The sequence below is a fragment of the Balearica regulorum genome, chromosome 8 (genome assembly GCF_011004875.1).
Source record: "Balearica regulorum gibbericeps isolate bBalReg1 chromosome 8, bBalReg1.pri, whole genome shotgun sequence".
Classification (NCBI taxonomy): Eukaryota; Metazoa; Chordata; class Aves; order Gruiformes; family Gruidae; genus Balearica; species Balearica regulorum.
This window is the reverse complement of record NC_046191.1, coordinates 2,420,423-2,442,420: the sequence shown is the minus strand read 5'-3', so window position 1 is coordinate 2,442,420 and position 21,998 is coordinate 2,420,423. Positions and strand designations below refer to the sequence as shown.

General features: G+C 41.7%; 1 protein-coding gene across 6 annotated transcripts in view; it reads left to right on the top strand.

The window, feature by feature from the left end:
* Nucleotides 1–21,572, top strand: part of LEPR (leptin receptor) — a 40,776-nt gene extending 19,204 nt beyond the window's left edge. For 3 of the 6 annotated variants that reach the window (XM_075759166.1, XM_075759165.1, XM_075759167.1), the window contains 14 exons: nt 394–539; nt 1,225–1,369; nt 3,609–3,905; nt 4,082–4,199; nt 7,093–7,292; nt 9,365–9,513; nt 9,763–9,922; nt 10,013–10,095; nt 11,579–11,795; nt 12,979–13,161; nt 13,734–13,829; nt 14,622–14,724; nt 15,460–15,535; nt 20,377–21,572. In XM_075759166.1, coding sequence (XP_075615281.1) covers nt 394–539; nt 1,225–1,369; nt 3,609–3,905; nt 4,082–4,199; nt 7,093–7,292; nt 9,365–9,513; nt 9,763–9,922; nt 10,013–10,095; nt 11,579–11,795; nt 12,979–13,161; nt 13,734–13,829; nt 14,622–14,724; nt 15,460–15,535; nt 20,377–21,204 — 2,801 coding nt within the window. In that variant the 3' untranslated portion in view covers nt 21,205–21,572. Of the gene's footprint in view, nt 1–393; nt 540–1,224; nt 1,370–3,608; nt 3,906–4,081; nt 4,200–7,092; nt 7,293–9,364; nt 9,514–9,762; nt 9,923–10,012; nt 10,096–11,578; nt 11,796–12,978; nt 13,162–13,733; nt 13,830–14,621; nt 14,725–15,459; nt 15,536–16,151; nt 20,232–20,376 lie in introns of those variants that run through there. The other 3 variants (XM_075759168.1, XM_075759169.1, XM_075759170.1) reach the window with 3 other exon arrangements.
* Nucleotides 21,573–21,998: the final 426 nt, after the last annotated feature.

Below are 21,998 nucleotides of genomic sequence, written 5' to 3'. Positions count from 1 at the left end.
ACAATATGAGGACATTATCTTCTGTCTCTTAAGGAGCCAAGCAAATTGCTTTGCTCAGCACTTCCATCCTTGTCAATCCTCTTTTCAGTAAAACAGGTCAGTTAGTGCTTGGTTACTGGGAATAATCCCAAGGCAAGAAATTCATGTGGTTTTAAGGCAAATGTTAGGTCAAACAGCATGTCCTGATAAATAATTGTATGACAGTGCCAGGGTGCACTTTTCCAGTGGTATTACACAACATTACTCTGTCATACATTAGCTGTAGAGCAGTTCTTGAAAACTGAACTTAAATAAAAGGTGTGAAAGAGACTTCTGAATCAGTAAAAACCTATTACTGCCAGCAGTCACAGGCAGTACAGTTAGTGGAAAAATTGTCAATTAATTTGTCCACAGTAAAGCCTGAACCTCCTTTGAACCTGCACCCAGAAATGACAGAGAAAGGTCAAGTGAAGATCTGCTGGTCTGACCCTGTGCTGATGCCCTACCCGCTTCAGTATGAAGTGAAGATCTCCGCAAATTCAGGTCAACGTGGTTGGCAGGTGCGTCAGCTCTACTTGCTTTGTTTTACGATGGAGCAGTGCAGGTCGGTGGGTCTCTTCCAGATCTCAGGATTTCTTACCACCCTCCTTGTCCTCAGGCAGTGGCTCTGTTGAGTTGAGCCACATGGCTGGTCTGGTGGAGCTGGGCCCAGCATACTGGTTTCTCCTGAGCTGGTGTGTCCAGAAGACCCTGGTAAACGTCAGCAGAGTGTGTGGTAAAGCTGGCACGCTGGGCTTTACATCTGTTACACAATGATGAAAGACCTGTCTCCTGTTGGGTCTTACAAACAAACTCCCATCTTTCTTTTTGGATGAAATGCTAGATTCTGTGAAGTCTAAAGGCAAAGCTTTCTCCTTTCAGCAAACCCCAAATTCTGTGATACATGGGTATATGTTTAATATGTACAGCTTTTATTAGTGAATTGTTTTTTCTGTTGCTACTACGCAACTGACTCTGGAGTACAAAGCAACTGTTAATTAGCAGTCCATAATGAAATAACATGTTTTCCACAGAGGTATGCAACCTCTACCATATTGAAATGTGCAGTAAATTTAAAGAAGAAAGCTTTTTTTACCCAACTTGCTACCTAAAAACTACTCTCTAGATGATTTGTTTTGGTTCCCTCTGTCTCTTTCTTTTTCATGTTTCATTATACAACAATAATGGCTTCTGATAATCCAACAGATGGTTCAAGTTGCTCTAGAAACCTCACTGGCCATAGACAATACACTACTTGATTCTTCATACTCAGTTCAAGTGCGGTGCAGGAATCGTCATGGTCCGGGGTTCTGGAGTGACTGGAGCACACCGTACAACCTCAGCTTGGGAGGTAGGTCATGTGCAGCCACTTGCGGGCAGTACGTGCTCTTTTGGAATAGAACAGGTTTCCCAGTTTTTTGGTAGAACGTATTTGAGAGCATATGTTATCCAGGGAGGTACAGCATGCATGAGTTGGGCTGAAAATGCCCGTGGAAGTTCTTTCTCCTTCTGCTTCTCTTTCTGCATGGCTTTGTCTGAGATTCTGCTCTTTCCTTCGGACAAGACGTAGAATAAAAGAGTTCTCGACTAGTGCATGTAGACCGCACAGTCAGTTCCATGACGCCTCCTTGCCTGGCCCGGTTGCTTGCTTACGAAGCACCTGTTCAGACCCAAAAAAAGCGCTTTTTCTCAATAGTTTTTCCATTTCAAAAGACAGTTGGCAGTGTTTAACCTCCACTGAATACCAGATTTTTCCTCTAATGCTTTCTCTAACTTTTACTTTAGCGTGAGGCTTCGTAGCGGAAGTAAAAGCATGGAACACAGTTTGGGGTTTGTAGATTTAACATCCATCTTGTTTTGTACTGCTGAGCCCCATTCATGAACTGCGTAATAGCCCCAGTCAGCCAGTTTTGCTGCATGTGGCTTTAGTGTTAAGTGTATAATCTTATATACTGTCATCAGTTTAGCACCCAAATAGGGCGAGTTCCTGACATGTCACTCTCCTGGACTTCTGATTTAACGAGGTCCCTTGTATCAGCATAGCTCCTGCTAAAATGATAGAACATAATGGCTCTTTATTTCATGGTCAGAATACATAGGAAGGGAAAGAAATTTTGTTTGGCAAATCCTTGGTCAGTTATCAGGATTGCTGATTTGCTTTGCAGATTGAGTTGTTTTGATCAGCCAAAAGAATTCACGATTTTTTGCGTTGTATTTTTCCACGCTCTGCTTATGGTTAACTGGAAATGTTTTCATTGCTGTTGTCACAGGTTTCCTCTGAATTATTACTTGACAGTACTGCTGCTTTACCTAGGCACATACATGTATGCCTGCTTACTGTATACACGCACACACACACACAAAGAGGTGCAGTAGACACTGTCAGCTTATTTTTTATTAATCCTGTTATGGGATATGTAATTGTATTATACATCTCATTGGCAAAATAATCCCGTTGTGACAAACCTGATGGCAGTGTAGAGGGATTAATTCCTCCACTGCAGGAAGCTCACATTGGCATTTTCTCCCAATGGCCAATGTTAGTATGAGCCGATGGAGGAACAGCGGGGCGAGCAGCAAAGCAGCCGGTACAGAACGCTGCCTTGCTTTCAGGGGGGCACGTTAACACTGGAAGAGTAAATGCTGAAATCAGGCAGTTGTATTTTTGTACTTTTTGAGGCTGAGCTTATACACATTTAAATGCTTTGCAAAATCAGTGTCTTTATGCCTAAGTGAATTGCTTACTGTGTCACTGCTACCAGCTACACTGCTGAGATTGTAAAACAAGTTTTTGAGACACTAATCTCCTGCTGACTTCAATAGGAGCAGGATTAGTAACTACTGGAAAGCTTGATTTTTTTTTTTTTAAATGTTTTTTAAATTTATTTTTTTTCAATCCCTTCTCCCCCAGTTCTAAATAGCAATTCTCTCAAAATCTGTGTTCCAGTATTACAGCAATGCTTCAGCTAACATACGATTTCAACATCCTTACAGGGTTCAAAGGGTTAGATTGTTTGGGTTTGGGAAAAAAACATCGCTCTTCTCTTATTTGGATCTTCACTCACTTTTACCTGAGGACAGTTTTATGATTTTAAAATTTGCGGTGTACGTGTCTGTGACCAGTTACAGAAGCTAACCCTTTCTAGATCACACGTACTTGTTGCAGTTTTTAAATAGGTTGACCTGATGCCTTAAAAAAGTGGGCTGAGTAAAAAGCAGCGGTGTTCATGTAATTTTCCAAAATTTAATTTACAGGAGCCCGTATGATTCTCTGTTTCCCATGTGCTGCTGTGTATTGCTTTCACTGTACTCTCCGGTGATTTTCTGCTCATTTAATTCCTGTTTGCCTGGGGATATTAAAGATAATTTTTATCAGAATTTACAAACGTCAGTTATGGAAGGAGACAGTCAAAGGCTTGTTTCCGCCCCTCACCACTATAGTTGTTAATACTAATTAAGAAGTAGGAAATTTAGAAATACAACTGAATGATAATAATAATATTTTCTATTGACATATGCTTTTAGGTTTTTTTTTTGTTCAGATTCTAATCTCAATGGCTTTTTTTTCCTTTTTTCCCCCTTCTGTGTAGCTGAAGTCCTGTACTTCCCTCCTAAGATACTGACCAGTGTTGGTTCTAATGTTTCCTTTCATTGCATCTATAAAAACAAAACCAAGATTGTAGTATCCAAGAAGATTGTTTGGTGGCTGAATTTAGCAGAAGAAATCCCAGAAAGTCAGTATACACTTGTGAATGATCGCGTAAGCAAAGTTACTCTTTTCAACTTGAAAGCAACAAAACCTAGAGGAAGTTTCTTCTATAACGCATTATACTGTTGTCATCAAAATAGGGAATGTCATCATAGATACGCTGAATTATATGTAGTAGGTAAGATTCCAGATGATTTTAAATTATAATTTTGGTGCATTTTTAATAGTAAGGTCAGAATATTTCCATTTTAAACTCCAGTTAGCTTTTATTGAGCAGTTATGACTTGTAATGCATGGTTTTTTTGTATAAACAATTATATCTTTACTAATAAACTTTCAATGTGTTTTAATTAGATGTGAATATTAATATCACATGTGAAACGGATGGGTACTTAACTAAAATGACTTGCAGATGGTCTGCAAACCCAAACACATTGCTCCTGGGGAGTTCCTTGCAGTTAAGATACTCTAGGTATGTATAGCTTTTAATGTGCTCTTTATGCTTGGAAAGGGTTGCTTTGGAAATACTATTATAGCAAAGAATTCCGAATAGATGTAATTGTAAACCATGCTCAGTTTCTGTAAGCTGGACTTTGCCTCAGCTGGAACTCCAGAGGTATTAACTACGTGCGCAGAAAGAGGACCATAGGTACCCGAGTATGTAACATTTACAATGTCTTTCAGCGTTTGTAAAACCTGTAGATGCTGTTTGGAAAGCAGATGTGTTTGCATCTATGAGGTATAAAAATTATTCCTCTAGTTGCTCATATCTACAAATTGTAAGGAAATAATGAAAAAACCCACCTTCACAGTGAGAGTGACTGAGCACTGGAGCAGTGGCCCAGAGAGGCTGTAGAATCTCTGTCCTTGGAGACTTTGAGATCTCGACTGGACAGGACCCTGGGCAACTTCATCTGACTTTGAATTTAACCCTGCTTTGAGTTGGAGGTAGGACTTGAGCCCTCTTGAGGTCTCCATTCAATCTTTGATTTTTCTGTAATTCTGTATCTTTTTTTTCTATACACAGACGGTAGATAAGAATGCAGGGATGGAATTTAATTCATTCCAGATGAAAAAATCTTGCTTATAAAGAGAGAATCAAATCTTAGTTCATAAAGGGAACACTGCTTTATGAAGGTAGCATCTTTGGTGGCTAAAGCAATTCTCAGTTTTCATGGTTTTGGTCAGGTGTTTTGGCCTAGTTTGTGTTCAGAGAGTTGGTTTAATTTTGTCTGTCTTTTGGTCAGAGCAGAACTGGGGTGTGGTGTGGAGCAAACGTTATTGTTTGCAAAATAGAAAACTGATTATTAAATCAGTGGTATGATCGTCCTTATCTTCATTCATGTGCACAAATATTGGCTGTGATAGTATGGTTATATTATGAAACTTAAAAAAATCCCTTTGAGTTACTAATACTTGAAAGTTTCCTAGAACTGTGTTAGTCTTTATATAAACAAGATAGACAGACAACCCTTCCTGAGAAAAAAAAATCTTTAGTTTTACTGCTCTGTTGGACTGGATATGCAAAAGTTGTGGCAAACAAGCTTAAATCAGCCCTGAGGGCTTAATCCTTTGGAAAGCTGGGCTGTCTTCTCTGTTGGAGGTGGATTGAAGTTTGAACTATCATGGTACCAAGGTGAATATTTCTCAGGATTTTGTGGACTAAAGTAATAGCTGGAATGCTTGAGATTTCAAGTGGAGGCTTTTAGGGCAGGATTAGTGACTAGCTGACTGCTAAGGTAGGTTTTATTTCAACTATCTTCACAAATATGAATATAATGAGTGTCCTGCTGAGCAGGAAGCTTGAAATAAAAACCATGCTGCTCTTGGCATGTGTTTTATTCCCACTTTTTCACTCTTCAGGTTTAGCTAAAAATGTTGTTTTCTAATACGAAGTGATAATCTGTACCTTTGTTACAGTGTTCCTGCTAGATCAAAGAGTGAACATTAATACAGACTGAAAATGCTTCCCAGCTGCTAGAATTTATTGTGATCTTTCTTTTCATTCTTTTTTTTGGTTGTTGTTTTTGGTTTGGTAACAGTAAGGTCTGAAAGGGGGGAAGGGGAAATCATGAGGGACCACATGAATGTACTGACTACCAAAAACTTGAAGCATAAGATGTTTAAAAATTTTATAGTTATGAAAACACATTTGCATAAGATTTTATTGCGTATTGGGAACTAAAATACAAAATGAACTCAGATGTTTACAAGCTGGAAACCAAATGAAAAGGTCGGGTTTTTTGATTGCCCGAGCTTGATTGTATGAGGCACCATAAAGACGCCGGAGTTGCTGATACTTGCTTAGACGTAGACAAGTCCACAGGATGAAAGTTGGAAGTTAGATGTGTCGCATCGATATCAGGCACGTCAGGTGTTCCAGGAGCACGCAGCCATTCTTCTTAGTTACTGATGCAATCCCATTTTACAGATGAAATCCAATGCTCTGTAGTAATGTGGTGTGATAGCATTGCTGTTGGTGTTTTGTTTTGGTTGGGTTGTTACTACATCTTCCTCTACAGTCAGTGCTGCCAACAGAAACAGCACAGAAATGATCATCCTGTAAAAACAGAGAATGCTAAGCGAAACCTTCAAAGCACAAGGCGAGAGTTTAATCGGTGTTAGCTGTATTGACAGGAAGAGGAGAGATTCAGCTACGTGTAACTTTTGTGGTTCAGTTGAATAACCAGTACCCTATCTGGCCACTCTCACCACGCGTCTGAGCTGTGCAGAAGCTTAGGAGAAATTGGAAAACTTTCCTTTCCATCACTGAAAAGACATCCAGTGCCATTTTATCCCGAGTCCAGGTCTCCTCACTTCTGTTGCCAGATGCGATACCGATTACATGCGGGGTTTTAATACCACCCTCCAGAATTGATATTTTGTATGGGATTTCCATCTCCTGGAGACTGTACGTGTCTCATTGGTCCACGTGGCAGCCTTCCCCTGGACGCCAGTCGGTATTTTGAAAGCCATATTCTTGGCTGGAGATCTGCCTTGCTATGTCTATTGCTAATACATAGCACTCAAGTAACATGATTTATGAGTATTTGGAGATGCCTGATCTTGTCGTACCTGTTTCTTCCTGTTGTTAGTCTCTTATCAAAAGGTTTTACACTGGGGAGGGCCTTCACGTCCTGCTTTTTTCAGGCTAAGAGCCAAAGCTTTGAGGAGTAAGACTGCAGTGTTATTTATCCATTTAGTGCAGATTCAAGTTCGAGATCTGTCCAAATAATCATCAAAAACCCCAGTGTTCCAGTGGCACCATTTGCTTTAATTGCCTTCAGAGTTCTATTTTACTGATGCCATGAGCAGCTTCTAGTTGCAGTGTATTAACTGAATGGTTTTTTTTTTCCTCTCTTAAGGAGCAGAATTTATTGTTCTGACTTTCCAAGTACTTCTCCAAAATCAGAGGTGAAAGAATGCCGTTTACAGAAGAATCATTCTTATGAGTGCACATTTCAGCCTATTTTTCTTTTATCTGGATATACCATGTGGATAGAGTTTAAGCACTTACTAGGAACACTTGAGTCCTCACCAACTTGTGTCGTTCCAGCAGATGTGGGTAGGTCAAGATTCGTGCACGTCTTTCTTCACTTGTGACCTTGGATTTCATTCCTTATATGGTGTAGGTAAAGTACTTCTTCATAGCATTTTAAATAAATTCGATTGTGGAAAGAACATAAAAACATAAGAGCTTTGATATTCTCTTCTAAAAGACATTGAATTAAGTGTTATTTCCATACATTTTGCTTGGCACAGGAGCAGATTGTAACTGCAGCTAATACCTATAAAATGAAACATCCAGTTTTGCATGTTTAACCTCTCAGGTGCTTTGCAAAGACATCTGCAGAAAATGCAAGTATTGTATTTTAAAAGGCAGTCTCATTTTTAAGGTTCTGGGTTATCTAATTTTTCTGAAGTCTTCAATTAGTTGTTAAGTTTATACTTTGATACAGTGTAGCACTATATATTACTTACACAGTTATATATTTGTTTAAAATCATAGGGACTGTTCATGCTCTTGCATGCTTTTGCAAAGTTTCTTTTGTGACATTATAGAGCACTTAAATTTGTGTATAAGCAAGAGGCAGGAACAGTGAGTGTTTTCAAACACTGCAAAATGTGCAAAGCACGTCTTATCTGGTCTATGACTCAGAGCGTTCATTGGACTGGGTATTTTTTGGACACAAATGTGAACATATGTAGAGAGAATACATGGCAGCTAAACCACAGAAGTGCTACATGAAATAAAGCAGAATAATAAAATACATCTATTATGTGTGTGGGGAAGCATGCATACAGAGAACATAAATGAAACCAAACTACCCTTTGCATTTCAAAGTTTATAAATAGAGTAAGCAAAAAAAAAAAAAATCAGTGCATTATAGCAAAGTGGAGTACGGGAATTATTATTATTACTATTATTACTATTAATTTGGTGGCCTTGTGGTTTTCATGGTTGCTCCCGTCTAGCTCAGAGAGGGCTGTCTGTGCCTTTTTGACAAGCAATTTTGTTGATTATCAGAGAACTCTTGGGAGCCTTGGGCATCAGAAAGGAGGGTGGCGTGAGGGACGGCGGGTGGAGACCCTGCGCTTCTGCTGCTTGGACAGTTTGCCAGGAGAACCTGGCAGCTGGTCAGCACGGCAGCCGTAGTGTTGGTCGGTGTCAGGCACGCCTGTGCTCGCACTTGGCAGTGCTCTCTTGGGGAAAGGTGGTGGCTTTAGACGATGCTGTCCAGCGAGGGATTCGAGCAGAAGTTTGGAAGTCTGAATTATTCAAGTCATCGCTTTAAATAAAAAGCAATGAATAGAATTGACCTACGCTGGATGAAAGGTGTTCTGTATCATAGTAAAATAAAACATACTTATTCTAGCACCACCCCGAATTTAAAGCTTATTTCATTTTTTTGCTATTGTTTTCTCTTCACTCACCATCTGATTTGTCAAAACAAGTTTATTGTAACTTTGTTTTGTTAATAAACTGGGGCTTTGTGACATTTATGTGCAGTCTGCTGGAGAAGCTCAATTTTGGTGGAATTTCCTATTAGTAAAATAAAAAAATCACGTAGTACTGCCATTAATCATTACATAATGTCTGTCACTGTCCTTGATAGGAGCTGCCTTTCTGGGCCATGTGTGCCGCCGCTTTCCACAGCGGTGCACCCCATTAGTGCCAGGCTGCGTCTTTTGCTGTCTGTACCTGGGGAGGTCCCGGGTGCTGGCACCAATATAAGCTATTGTTGTTTAAATTAAAATGAAATGTACTGAAACTTGCCCAAGGATTTTTTTTTTTTAAATAAAATGTTTATTCTGTAAGAAACTTTGATTTTGATATTTCAACTTAAGATTTTTTTTCTTTTTTTGGTGATTTTTAGCTTGGGTCAAAATTGGAATGAATTTCCCGTTAGACAAACATTGCCTTTGTCAGTCAGCAGTACTTTTGTCTGCAGCGAATGGGCCAGCCTGGAGTGGTGAATTGTTATGTTTGCGTTACAGTCCAGCTTGACTTGGAGTAGCAGAGGCCCCAGTGTGTTACCTGCCACCCTCAGGACAGGAGTAAACCACGATGACTGGGTTTAATGAGAAATGTCACTGCAGACATTATCATAATTTTTTTTTCTTTCCATTTTCTAGTGAAGCCGCTTCCTCCCTCCAATGTTAAAGCAGAAATCACCAGGAACGTTGGGCTGCTGAACGTGAGCTGGACAAACCCAGTATTTACCAACAATGATCTGAAATTTCAGATTCGGTATGCTGTGAACAGGAAAGAAATTACATGGGAGGTATTGTCTGTTTTAATTATCTAGATCGAAGCATGAATTGTTGCAGTGTCGTCATTTAGTGCATTAGCTCGGTGTTGTGGAATTTGTGGCGTGCAGTGAGTCATGGTTTTAAGCATTTGTATTATCCAGAAAAAAGCATATGACTGATTAGGCCGCTTTCTCATTGGATTCATTTTCAGGAGTTTTGACTGTAACAGATGCCTAAACAGACTTCTGTTCTTACTGTAAATAATTTGACTTCCGTTACAGCTCTATGAAGTTTCAAATGCACCAACAAGATCAGCTGTGATAAAAGTTCAGAAGCTTTGTGTCGAGTACGTTGTTCAGGTCCGGTGCAGAGAACTGGATGGATCAGGCTACTGGAGCAACTGGAGCAGATCAGCCTACACACTTGTAAAAGATATCAGAGGTACCTGGGCTTTCCAAGCGCGCTCTGATGGTCTGTCCGGTTTCAGACTGAGGTGTGACACTGTTCTTTCAAAACTGTCTAATATTGCAGCTCCTGTACAAGGCCCTGAATTTTGGAGAATTATTATTGAAGATCCTGTGAGGAGGCAGAAGAATGTTACCCTCTTGTGGAAGGTGAGAACGATTACATTTTGGTCTTTTCCTTTGATCCAAAACCCATTGGTAGAATTGCCAAAAAGGGAGTGTGGTAAGGACGTGCTGCCCCGGGAGGCAAACTTGGGTTGTCACTGTTTATGGGACTTCGTACGCAAGGCACTTGGGCCGTGACTTCCTTTGTGTTCCTGCCTCTTGCTTGGCTCATACTAGAGGCAAGTAGAGATTGCTGGTGAATGTTGGAATACTGTGATAGAGCGGGAGATGGTTCTGCCGCCTTTGCTCTGTCAGCCTGTTGCACTTTGCTCCCTTCCGTTGCAGTCACTTCCCCCCTTCTGTTTTTATTCTCTTTAATAATCTGTCCTGCAGCTAGCTGGCACATGTCAAGCTGGTTTTGTACCCTACTCACTACTGAGTTTATAATAATGTAGTAGGACAACACCTTTCCTAGCGCTGTGTGGTTGCTCTGGATAGTTGAGCGGCCGGTGAGGCTCAGCACGGACGCACGCTGCCCACAGGGATGTTGCCAGGCTTAGGACGCTCACAGGCCAGCCTTTGGAAGCGAGCTGAGTTTTGCACAGTGGACCCGTCTGAGGTCAAATTGTTCTTGCCTAGGTCCAGTTGCATGCACTGCAGCCGTGTGGAACTGCAGGTGGGGCTGCACCGCTCCCGTGTGGAACATAAGCTCTTCTATTTGTTTATCCTGTTATTCCCAAAGTCTTACAGTCCTTGGTGCTTTAGGAGAGCCCTCAGATCTCTGCGCAGGCTGCAAGCCTCCTTGCTTATGTGCAGGGACCAGACCTGCTGTCTGAGCTGTGCTAAGGCAGCTGAAGCGTCGATGCTGCGTGACGTTCACGGCAGCCTACACTTCGAGTGTTGGTTATACAACTGCTACGAAACAGAGACTTAAAATGCAATTTGGTCTAAAACTCAGAAAAACAGACTAAGATGGAATCAAAGACTGTAAGTTTTAATGAGATGCAGTCTTCAGCTGCCAAGTTCTGCTGACCAAGATCTCAGAGCAGAATGTGCCACCGAGTCCTAGACAGCTGCCTGTATAAACACCACCGCAACTGCCTGTGGGCTGGGCAAAGCTACGGTAAAAGGTTAATGCGGGACAGAGGAAGAAAGTACACCAGAAGCTGCCCACCCCTGTTTGCCCACGGTTAGTATGCAAACAGTCGTCTGTTCTGGTTTTTCAATCCTGAAAAATACTAACATAGACCTGTGAGTTACTAGAGGAGTCTGAGAATTTGTGTTTCCTTGTCCCTCCCTGCCCTCCCTTCACTGGAAAGATTGTGAGTAACTGTGTCAGCTTGCAGAGAGAGAAGCAATTCAGTCTTTAAATGGATACAGTGCCTTTGCGAGAAGGACAGTAGCCAGTCTGTAGAATATCTTTATTGGGTCATGTTTTCTTAAAATTGGAACAGTGCCTTCTGCCCAAATAACAATTGCTTTTGAAATCAAAGACTGAGAAATTAATTAATGCCAATGTTTGCTGCAGCCACTGACGAAGAATCACTCATTGTGCAGTGTGAGCCGATATGTTATAAAGCATCAGACATCAGGAAACACCACGTGGTCAGAGTATGTTGATAATGGCACTACCTGTTCATTTCCATGGACTGAGCACACACATACCATTACAGTTTTAGCCATGAATTCAATTGGAGTTTCTTCAATTAATTTTAATTTAACTCTGTCACAGCAAATCAGCACAGGTAAGAACACCAATTAGTAACCATTGTGAGATGTGCAAAATGCTAGGAATCCTTGTGATGCTTTTGGACAAAGCTTTCTTTGTAATAAAATTCCCTTGGTTAGAATTAGAAATGTTTTGTGATGGTATGTTCAGCTGTGTATGGGAGACATATTCTGTATCTCGCCAACAGAACTATTTGAAAAATGAAATTTCCATCGCATGAAAATCTCAGTGATCTTTTGGTTGGGAAGAGAGTTGTCTTTAACTGGGCTGTCTTGTTCCCACTAACAGAATATAAAGTAATTAATCAAAGAAAAATAAAATCTTACTGTAGAACTGATCTTTCATCTGCTTTGTCCTGGGAACACCCAACATTCCTGCTGGGGAATGTGGTGTTGTTTCCAACATGAAATACGGTCTTGTTTCTCTGGCTGCTCACCTGACGGGCTGCCAGAGTACATAGTTTTCAGAGGTTTGGCTTTACTTCCTAGGCAGCCTTTTCATTGATTCGGCTGCACGCTGCTTTATTAATAACATTTTCATTAATAAAATGAAGGCTATTGCTTTTGAATACTTCAATTGTGTAACATTCCTATGCAAATCAATGCTGTGGAAACATTACTGCTGTCTATTCTTGGAACTTTCCTGCTGTAATGCAATTTTTAAAGCATTTTTATGGATAAAATGCTTTCTGATATTGTGTGTAAGCGTATTCTGGAAACCCTGTGGTTGGTAGCAGATGTAACGGGAAGTGTTTGACTGGATTGTTATCTTGGTGTATTACTTAAAGAGATTCAATAGGATTTAGCTTACAAAACTCTCAATGCGTGCTTTACTAGCTAAGTGTTGACAGTTTAGTAGTTGTTGATAATTTTTTGGTTAAGGAGTGATAATTAAGGAGGTGCAGGTGAGAATCAGGATACTTGATTGATGTCTGCTAAGAAACTTGATCTATTTAGTGTTGGGGACTAGTTGGTGTAAACCAAGCTTTGCTGGCTTAGAAATACATTTGCCTATGTGAACTAAAGATCAGGCTTTATTATATAGAAGATAAAAATGAAATCGGTAAATGATAAAGTGCTGAAAACATAGCAGTCGTTCATGTGCATGTAGTTTATAGTATTCACCTCTGCTGCTAACCCAGCTCTCATCTCGCCTCCGAGCTCATGTAATTCACGGCTGTTTTCTCCTTGTTCTGCCAGTGAACGTTGTGCAGTCGCTTAGCGCGTACCCAGTGAACAGCACTTGTGTGATTTTGATTTGGACGCTTTCACCTCAAATATATGTGATAACATCTTTTATTATTGAATGGAAGAACCTTAACAAAGAAGAGGAGATGAAATGGGTGCGAGTTCCTCCAAATATTAGTAAATATTATATTTATGGTGAGTGTGCACTTAAAAATATAATACACTATGTTAATCCTTATGGAACAGAAAAATGTAGCATTACTGAGCTCTCGGATTGCTTTTTCCTCCCCTCTCTGTTTCTGATGGCTTTCATGGTAAGGACCGGGAGAGCAGTTCTTGATTATATCATTGGAGGACTGACTGTAAAGGATTGACTCTTGCATTAATAATCAGGTTAACAAAGAATGAAGCTCAGGAGTACGTTCTTTTTTTGACAATACAATAAAATTAATTCTGGAATATTGACTACACCAGCTAATTATCTAAGTTAATATATGCATTCTGTTTGCATTTTGGCTTTAATCTTAGACACGTTTACAGTAGCTCCAAAAAGGTGTTAATTCCATGTCAGAATAATGCTAGATTATCCATATAGATTAATAGTTTTATTCCTCTGATATTAAAGTATGTATCTATAAAAGATGGCTTTCATTATTACTCTCTCTGGGCTGATCTGAACTCTGATACATGACCAGAGCGTCTGTGGAGGTAATTGTTTAAAAGCAGGATAATAGTTTTGATTCAAAAGGCTGATTTCCTCTTTCCAGATCACTTTATTCTGATTGAGAAGTACCAGTTCACCGTGTACCCTGTGTTTGCTGGAGGAGTTGGCAAATCCAGAGCAACGGATCACTTTACCAGAGGTGACTTACAGCATCATTCTCCATGTTACTTTATGAAATAGGAGCTTGTAAAAATAAAATTTAAATGCAGGAGAAGTCTGTATCTCACCAGAAAAAAATGTCAGTAATAAAGTAATTGTAATATAACTCTAAACAGTGATTTAGACTTCAGTTGTTTTAATTTGAAAACTCTTTGTGGGGTTAGTTGAGTGAGGGACCTGAATTCCCATGCATCGCACTTAATAGCTGAGAGCCTGGGTCCTGTGATTCTTCACTCTCCAGGTCTGGACTATTCTCTTATCTAATGTGCTCTGATTTAATTTCTTAATAGCAAGGGGGTGGAGGAGTCACCTCAGTATTTAAAATAATTCCTTCCTTTTTGTCTGTCTGTTCTTAAGGTAAAGGTTTGTTAATATAATGTAACGGGGAATGGCCTGAAGCTGCAGGAGGGGAGATGGAGATGGGATGGGAGGCAGAAATCCTTCCCCGTGAGGGTGCTGAGGCCCTGGCACAGGGTGCCCCGAGAAGCTGTGGCTGCCCCTGGCTCCCTGGCAGTGTTGAAGGGCAGGTTGGATGGGGCTTTGGGCAACCTGGGCTAGTGGAGGGTGTCCCTGCCCATGGCAGGGGTGGCACTGGATGGGCTGGGAGGTCCCTTCACACCCAAAACAGTCTGGGATTTCATGTGCAATAAAACTGTTTATCAAGGGTTTTTGTGTTTGAGCTGTTGCTTCTACTGTTTGTTATTTTCCTATTGCAAACCATTTGTTCACAGACAAATTACTGCATTATTATCTGACTTCCTTTTGTTTCCAGGTGAATATGAAAATGAGAATAATGCCAGCCTCTACGTGGTTCTGCCAATAGTTATTTCAACTTCAGTTTTGTTGCTTGGAGCGTTGCTGGTTTCGCACCAAAGGTAGGTTGTTCATTGCCACGTAAGCCCCAGGAGGCCTTTACGAGCGGGTGATGCAGCTTCGATGCTGCCTGTCTGCTGAACCAGTGGGCAGGTCTCCCTGGGGAAAGCGAGGAATTATTTATATCGTGTATTTGATGTACTGTACTGAAAGGCAGTGGAATAGAGCACCAAGAATTAAAGTGTCTTGAGTGCGCAGGCTCGTTTCCCTGTGAAAGGCAGACCGTTGTCCTTTTGGGTCTGGTGTCCTTGCAGTAAGCTGAGGATCAGCGCTGTTCGCTTTCACTGGGAAGTATCGCTGCAGCCTGCACCTCTTACTCCTTACATCTACAGAGTGATTTGTGGGCAAGTTAACGAGCGTCACATGCTTTGAATTTGTAAAGCACTCCAAGTTCCACATTTTAATTGTCATTACAAACTAAGGTCTGAAGTAAAATCTAATTGGGAAAAAAAAAAAAAAATCCCTCTGAGTTTTCTGCGAGGTGGGTTGGGGTCATATTCAGCAAAGACTGCCTGTACCTGTTTTATTTTGCAAAAGTGCCACCTTCTTATCTCACTTCTTTCTTTTCTTCTATTAAATTTTGGCCATCTATAATATCCAAAATGATTGTTTCATTGTCATGGTGTTCTGGATAAATAAAATTGCAGAGATTCCTTTTCTGATATAGCAAAGGTGAATGACGACAGTATGGAATATACGAGAACAGTACCAACTCCTGAATTTACCTAATATTTCAGAATGAAGAAACTGTTTTGGGAAGATGTTCCAAACCCCAAGAATTGCTCCTGGGCGCAAGGAGTTAATTTTCAGAAGGTGTGTATTTCCCTGGCGATGCCTCTTCCCCCGCCCCAGGGCTCTGACTGCTGTTTGCCGAGTGCTGAGCTCTACCTGTGGGTTAGACCAGACCCTTCCTGAACTGCTGAACAAGCAACTCGGCGCCTCTGAAGTTAGCGACACAGCGGTTCTCACAGCTGCAGAAAGCAAATATCGGGAAATGGGCCAGGACCAGAGACCGACACCTCTTTTGAACGTAGCGGGTGTTTAAATTTCAGGGCAATTAGCAGATCAGTTGCAGAATGCCTTAGGCGTAATGCTCGTGCGCCTCAGCGGGTGCCACGTGTGCATCAAAGGCCAAATTCTTTGCTGGGGTGAACCGCCTTCCCGTTTGGCGTGTGGATCGGGAGCTGTGACGGGATGAACTGCGACAAGGAAGAGTCTTTACGCTGGCTTGGCCAGTTTGCACCAGCAAAGTCTCTCATGGTGCCGCAGTTTGACAGTGTGTCATCATTGAGGCAATAATCTAAATTCAGGCCTGTTATTTCTAAAAGAAAGAGTGTCTAACGGCAGAAGATTTTTCAGGTATTTAATTTGTGTTCCCAGTGAAGGTTTCTTTTCTCATCGTTTATTTTATTTCATTTTATTTAAACAGAGAATGGACATTCTTTGAAGTCTAATCATGGTCACTGCCTGCTGAACCATTGGGCCAGCTCCCAGGCTTCCTTTTACAGAGTTGTTACAAGATTTTTCTATTTATATGCAGAAGACAGGAAGCACAGATACAATACAATGCTGATTTGTTTAAATATAATGAATCCTGGAAGTAGCTCTGTTAAAAATCTAAAATGCCCTCGCAGGAATTAGGAACAAGTGCCGTGTTACAGACCAAAACCTGGTTTGTCACTTGCCCAGGCAGCAGCACTTACTTTAGATTTGGTGGATTTAACTTTTGTTTATTGCCCTGCTGACTCAAGGCTGTGACTGGCAAAGGGCTGAATACTTTCAAGCCCTGGCTTTCGAAAGGAGTTGAAAGAGCCCAGCCCTTCCCAGCATGCAGCCGTGGAAGCAGAGACATCAGACTGCTTTGGGATTTATCCAGCTTGAGTGCAAGATCTGCCCAGTTATTGACTTCACTTGAAAGTGGGTTTTAATTCTAATTGAGTATTTGCTTTAATTGAGAGCTAGCTTGGGAGTTTCCACTGACTCCAGGCACATTGAAGGGATCAAGTCTCTTATTTGCACAAGTCCTTGGTTGGCCCATTACGGTCTTTCGAACTTTTTAATGGAGTTGGGTGCAGCAGCAGCTCAGAGAATGCAGAAACTGGGTGTGTGTTGTGCCTTACTGGTTTTTTTTTTGTTTGTTTGCTTGCTTGCTTTTTCCTGAAAATACTGATGTGCATGTTATTTATATGGCTTCTTCATTTGTTATCATTTGAACATGCAGCCACATCAGTGCAGATGCCTGAATAATCTCTAACATTAGATCTGTGTTTGACAAAAGAAGCCAGAAATCCTTAAGGAAAACTTGATTTCGGTGGCGTTAGGGCAGTTTCTGCTTATTTTTTTTCCTTATAATTTTTTGTGTCTTTTTAATGCGCTAAAGTCCATATTTCTCTGATGCGCCGTGCTGTGTGTTCCAAAGTTAAACGAAGCTCCTGGAAATCCTTCTGTTGGGGAAGGTGCAGTCATGGTCAGGTGAAGAGCGGGGGCTCTCCAGCCTCGTGGCAGCAGTCACGCCACTTGGCATTAGCAGAGCCTGCGCCTCTGGCTTGCTATAGAAAGCTGAAGTGCGTTTTAATTGAGCAGGTCATTAAATCCCAGACCAGTCTGACATGTCTGCTTCCAGGGCTGCATCCTGGGAAGGGCTGGGCTCCTTGGATAGCTGCTAATTGCAGGAGTATCCGTTGCACTGGTGCGCCTGTATTTTCTATTTAATCTTTTCATCTATAGCAAAAGGAGCTCGTGACAATCCTCGCTGCCTCCAATTGCAACGGTGTATGAAATTTGCGTATTGGATTTAGCACATTGGAAATGATTCTCCTTGCCGACTGGTAGAGCTGAAATAAGTGTATTAAAGGTGATGAAGTTTTACGTAGGAAAGGAGGGTAAAGCCGCGACCCTGCTGTTGCTGCGTTGTATTCATATGCCTTGTTCCATAATTGATGGCAAAGAAACGATGCATGCACGTATGAAAGAAATTGAAGTTTGACAGCTCGTGATGCAGCAGAAAGCATGTCCCCTCAGCACGTTGTACTGATCTTACCAGGAATTGTTGCTTCATGTTAATTGCACTGAAGGTGCACTGCCTGTCCTCGGCTTAGCATGATCATCTCTCGCTCACCTCATGCGTGTCCAAGACCAGAAATTGTGTTGTGTTTAGGGCCAAATCCTCCTTTTCCATGTGTGCATGAAATTTCCAGTGGAAGAAGCAGTGTACAGTACTTGTCTGGGATTTTCCCTTAGTTGTGATAAGCATTGATTACACAAATAGCCTATATACCGCTACCGGAAAGTTCTGATCTCTTTCTGATGACGTTAGATGTAGAACTCCTGTCTTGTCCTGGTACATATCAACATCAAATCCTTGAGTTTACATCTGATCATTACTTTGTATATTCAGTGTTGCACATTTGGTACTCCAGAACTGCACTTACAGAGTATTATTTTATCCCAATGGTATGGCTCACAGCAGCAAGATGTTAAAATTGTAATCTGAAACAGGCAAGTCTTGCACTTAGACTCCGTCTTGCAAGCCTTTACATGTATGCATAATGTCAAAATCATAAAAATTCCTCTTATTTGCTCAATAAAATAGTAAATAAAAATTTAAAAAAGCCTTAGGGACCTAATGTTGGAGAAATGAGTTAAGCACAGCTACAGGTATTTTACAGGGAAATTGATGTTCATCTTGCAAACACTCATGCAATTCTAAATTACCCTACTATGTCCACGGGGTTATTTGCAATATATAAAGTTAAATTTATGTGAATGTCAAAATCTGGTCATGGCAGAATTAGGCCAATAGCATATTTTGATTTATCTGTGTTTAGCAACTAGAGTGCAAAAGCCATTTCCACTTTAGCCTGTCATGGGCGTGGAAACCGGCTGAGAGCTCGGGGCAGCCTGGTGCTTTTGAGACAAATAGAACCTAAAACCTGGAGGGAACAGGAGAGCAGAACACGACCTTGCTTGAAGTGATGCCTTGGGGTTTTGGATCTCGTTTCATCTGGTCAGCAGAGTTTGGGAACTGCTGACCTGAGACTATGAGTTTTCTCCTGAGTTTTATGGAACTACTTTGCCTGTTGTTTAACACAGTTTGTGCCAAGTTATACCACACGTGCATACTCTGGGGAAATACAGCACTATACTCCTGGCTTACTCTGTAATTGCTGATGTGCTGTAGTTTCACATTTGCCCAGGACGTTGGATTATGCATTGTTTTTGATTAAACAGCTGACGTTTTAATAAGTGATGTGTCTGAGTTGACAGATGGTGCCCTTTGCCAAACAACATACCTGTCTTTGAATGTGATGTGTATATAAATACAAACCGCCTCTGTTCAGGATAAACCAGCCGCTGGCTGTAGAAGGGCAGGTGCATCAGGAGGAAACATGGTTTTTTGGTTGTTCAAAAGATAATACGTGTCTCCCGTGGGCGATACATGCTGAACAGCCTGCTTTGGCACAGCGGTGCCTGTGCTCCGGTGCAGCTCTCAGCAAACCTGTGAGAGGGAAGACAGCTTTCATCGGGCAAGATAAGTTACGATGATTATGGCTTGATGTATACAGTGTAGTAGCAGCCTACAGCCCATTCCGATAGCCGGTTAATTTAATCTGTGGTTATTGACGTTATTTTGAAGGCTAGGCAAGATTCCGGTGCGCAGGTTGGTTTCAGCGTGGGAAGGTGATGGATTTGTGTGGGGCGAGCACCGAAGCAGTTAGAAACCAGCCTGGAGCTTTGCCGCGAGGGCACAGGCGTTACTGATAGCTAGTCCAGACTAAAGTCGTAGCCTAAGATATGCGAGTTAGTATATGCTTTTCTGTAATTGTATACTAGTCGAAGTATTTTGACATGTTCCTAGTTGTTTTGGCAGCTTTCCTGCTGTAAAATATGGTTTGCTAATATACACAAAGTCTGTTTTTATCTATTTGTTTTGTCTTGAATTCATTAGGAAATACATGTTTTTCAAGTGAATCTCCCTTTGTAGCTAGGAGTTCCAGGTCTGCTGTTCTGTCGGTTCATGCTGTTGTGTATTTCACATGCATATATATTAGGTGGTAGTAAAGCATACATTTCTTCAAAATAAATGTGTGTTTCTCTTCATGCAGTTCAAACATACAGCTGCTACTCAGATGGGAATGCTCCAAAAGTACTACGGAAAGGCTGAATTTGACCCTAAATAATACAGTCCTAGCAGGGAAAGTTACTGTAGTTGACATGTAAATGATAAAGACTGGTTTTTATACAATCTAAATAAAAAAGCCAAGGAAATCTAAGGGCAGAAGACCTTTGCCTTGCCATGCACTTGCGAGTGTCTTTAACAGTACGCGCGTGTTTGTTAATGTTGACGCGAACGGGACCGTTCAGCCGCTCCTGTTTCAGCTTGAACGATGCGCTGCCTTGGCTGGAGCACTCAGCACTGCACGGAGCGCTTGCTTTGCCGCACTTGACACACAAACCGGTTCTTGCTTTTTTGTCTTGTCCCTCCATCTTTACCTACGCACAGACAAAAGAGAAACTGTGTTTTAGAGGATTTTCAACATATACTCTTACTAGAACTATGGGGTTTTAGTCTGTGATTCGTAAAACCTGTAGCTTCATACTGAAATAAAGCTATTAAATAAGAGATGAGCATTAAAATATATCTTTTTTTCTAGCCTGAAACTTTTGAGCATCTTTTTATCAAGCACCCTGAAGCAATGTCATTTGAGCCTCTTCTTCTGGAGCCAGAAATAGTGCTGGAAGACATCAGTGTTACTAGAGCCTTGAAAAAAGAAGACACACAAGATTTTTTAGTAATGGATTCAATGTTTACAAAACTGCCAGACCCTGAACACGACTCTGCGTGCTCGAGCAGCCATTTCAATAGTAGCAGCTTCTCTGAGAGCTCCCGTGATGACCAAATCAGTGGAGAAACGACAAGGCAGTCCGATATAAAATACGCTACTATTATCAGTAACTCCAGATCTGGGCTTTACGACCAGAAGGTGAATCTGAGAAGTTGTTTCGATAGCTGCTGCTTAGCTGAAGATTCCCGAGTTACAGGCACCTTCTCAGGTGGCTCCTGGGAGGTGGGAAATGGGACGTTCCTCATCCTGCCTGACCCGCCGGGCAGGCAGCCCAGCGCGACTCTTTCCCTTTCCCTTGTTTCTTCAGAGGGATTTTCAGAGCCTTCAGATCAGGATGACACTTTCGCAGATGGAGATAGTCCTGAGCGGAGCCTGTGTTACCTGGGGATAACATCGTTGGAAAAAAGAGAAAGTGACATTTTTTTAACAGAAAGTTCCGGCGTGATGTGTCAGTTCCATACGACCGATCTACTCAAAGATGTGGGGTTTCTTCAGCACACTCCTCCTAATTTAAATGCATTTATCCAAAGTAGCCTTAAGTATAAAGCCGTTGTGCCATACGTGCCGCAGTTTCAGATGACTGCTGCCAAGGTGCAAGAGACCACAGAGAAAAACTCTTCAGCCGTCACACCATAATTTAATACTCTTAATGTTGGGTTTTTTCAGGTGTTGCTACGTTCCCGTTTTTCCCTCTCCTGACTTATCCCAGGAGCTCTCCTGTTTTGAAGCTGGGTAACTGGTTCTATATTTGAGTGCCGGGATTTTAGCAGGAAGAAATTCCATTTCTTGTCAAACAGGACCACAGTTTCCACGGGGGTGAGCGCAGGGTGTCCCTTGGCAGTACAGACCCATACGCACATTTCTTCTCTCTCTTCGGGAGCGAAGTATCTCTTCTCTTCCGACACGCCGGCAAACTGCGTTCAAAGAGCTTCTTCTTGGTTTAGGGTTTGTTTGGGGACTGCAAGAGCGAGATAGGAAGGAGTGGCCCAAACGTACATTGAAATATGTACGGGTGTGGTGTTTAGAAAGGAGTGGCCCAAACGTACATTGAAATATGTACGGGTGTGGTGTTTTGCGGGGGGAAAGCTCCAGTGTGTCACTTTGCTGGGAATGATTTGGGACACTGGAGTGCTACAGACCAAGCGGGCCTGGATGCGGTGCGGCCACCGGACTCAGAAAGAGTGCCGGGTTATGATGCATCGGTGTCCGCTTGGCCTGGTGGTACGTGGATGTGCTGGACAAACGCCAAATATATTTGTTGGGCTTTTTTGTCTCCAAAATCCTGATGTATTTATTGCTTAACTGACAGCTGTGTTAAATTGAGCCTGGGAATACACACATGGGCCACGTGAAAGAGCAGTCGCAACGCTGTAGTTCAGTTGTTGAGAGGGACACCCTGAGCAGTGATGTACTTGGAAGTAAAATGTCCA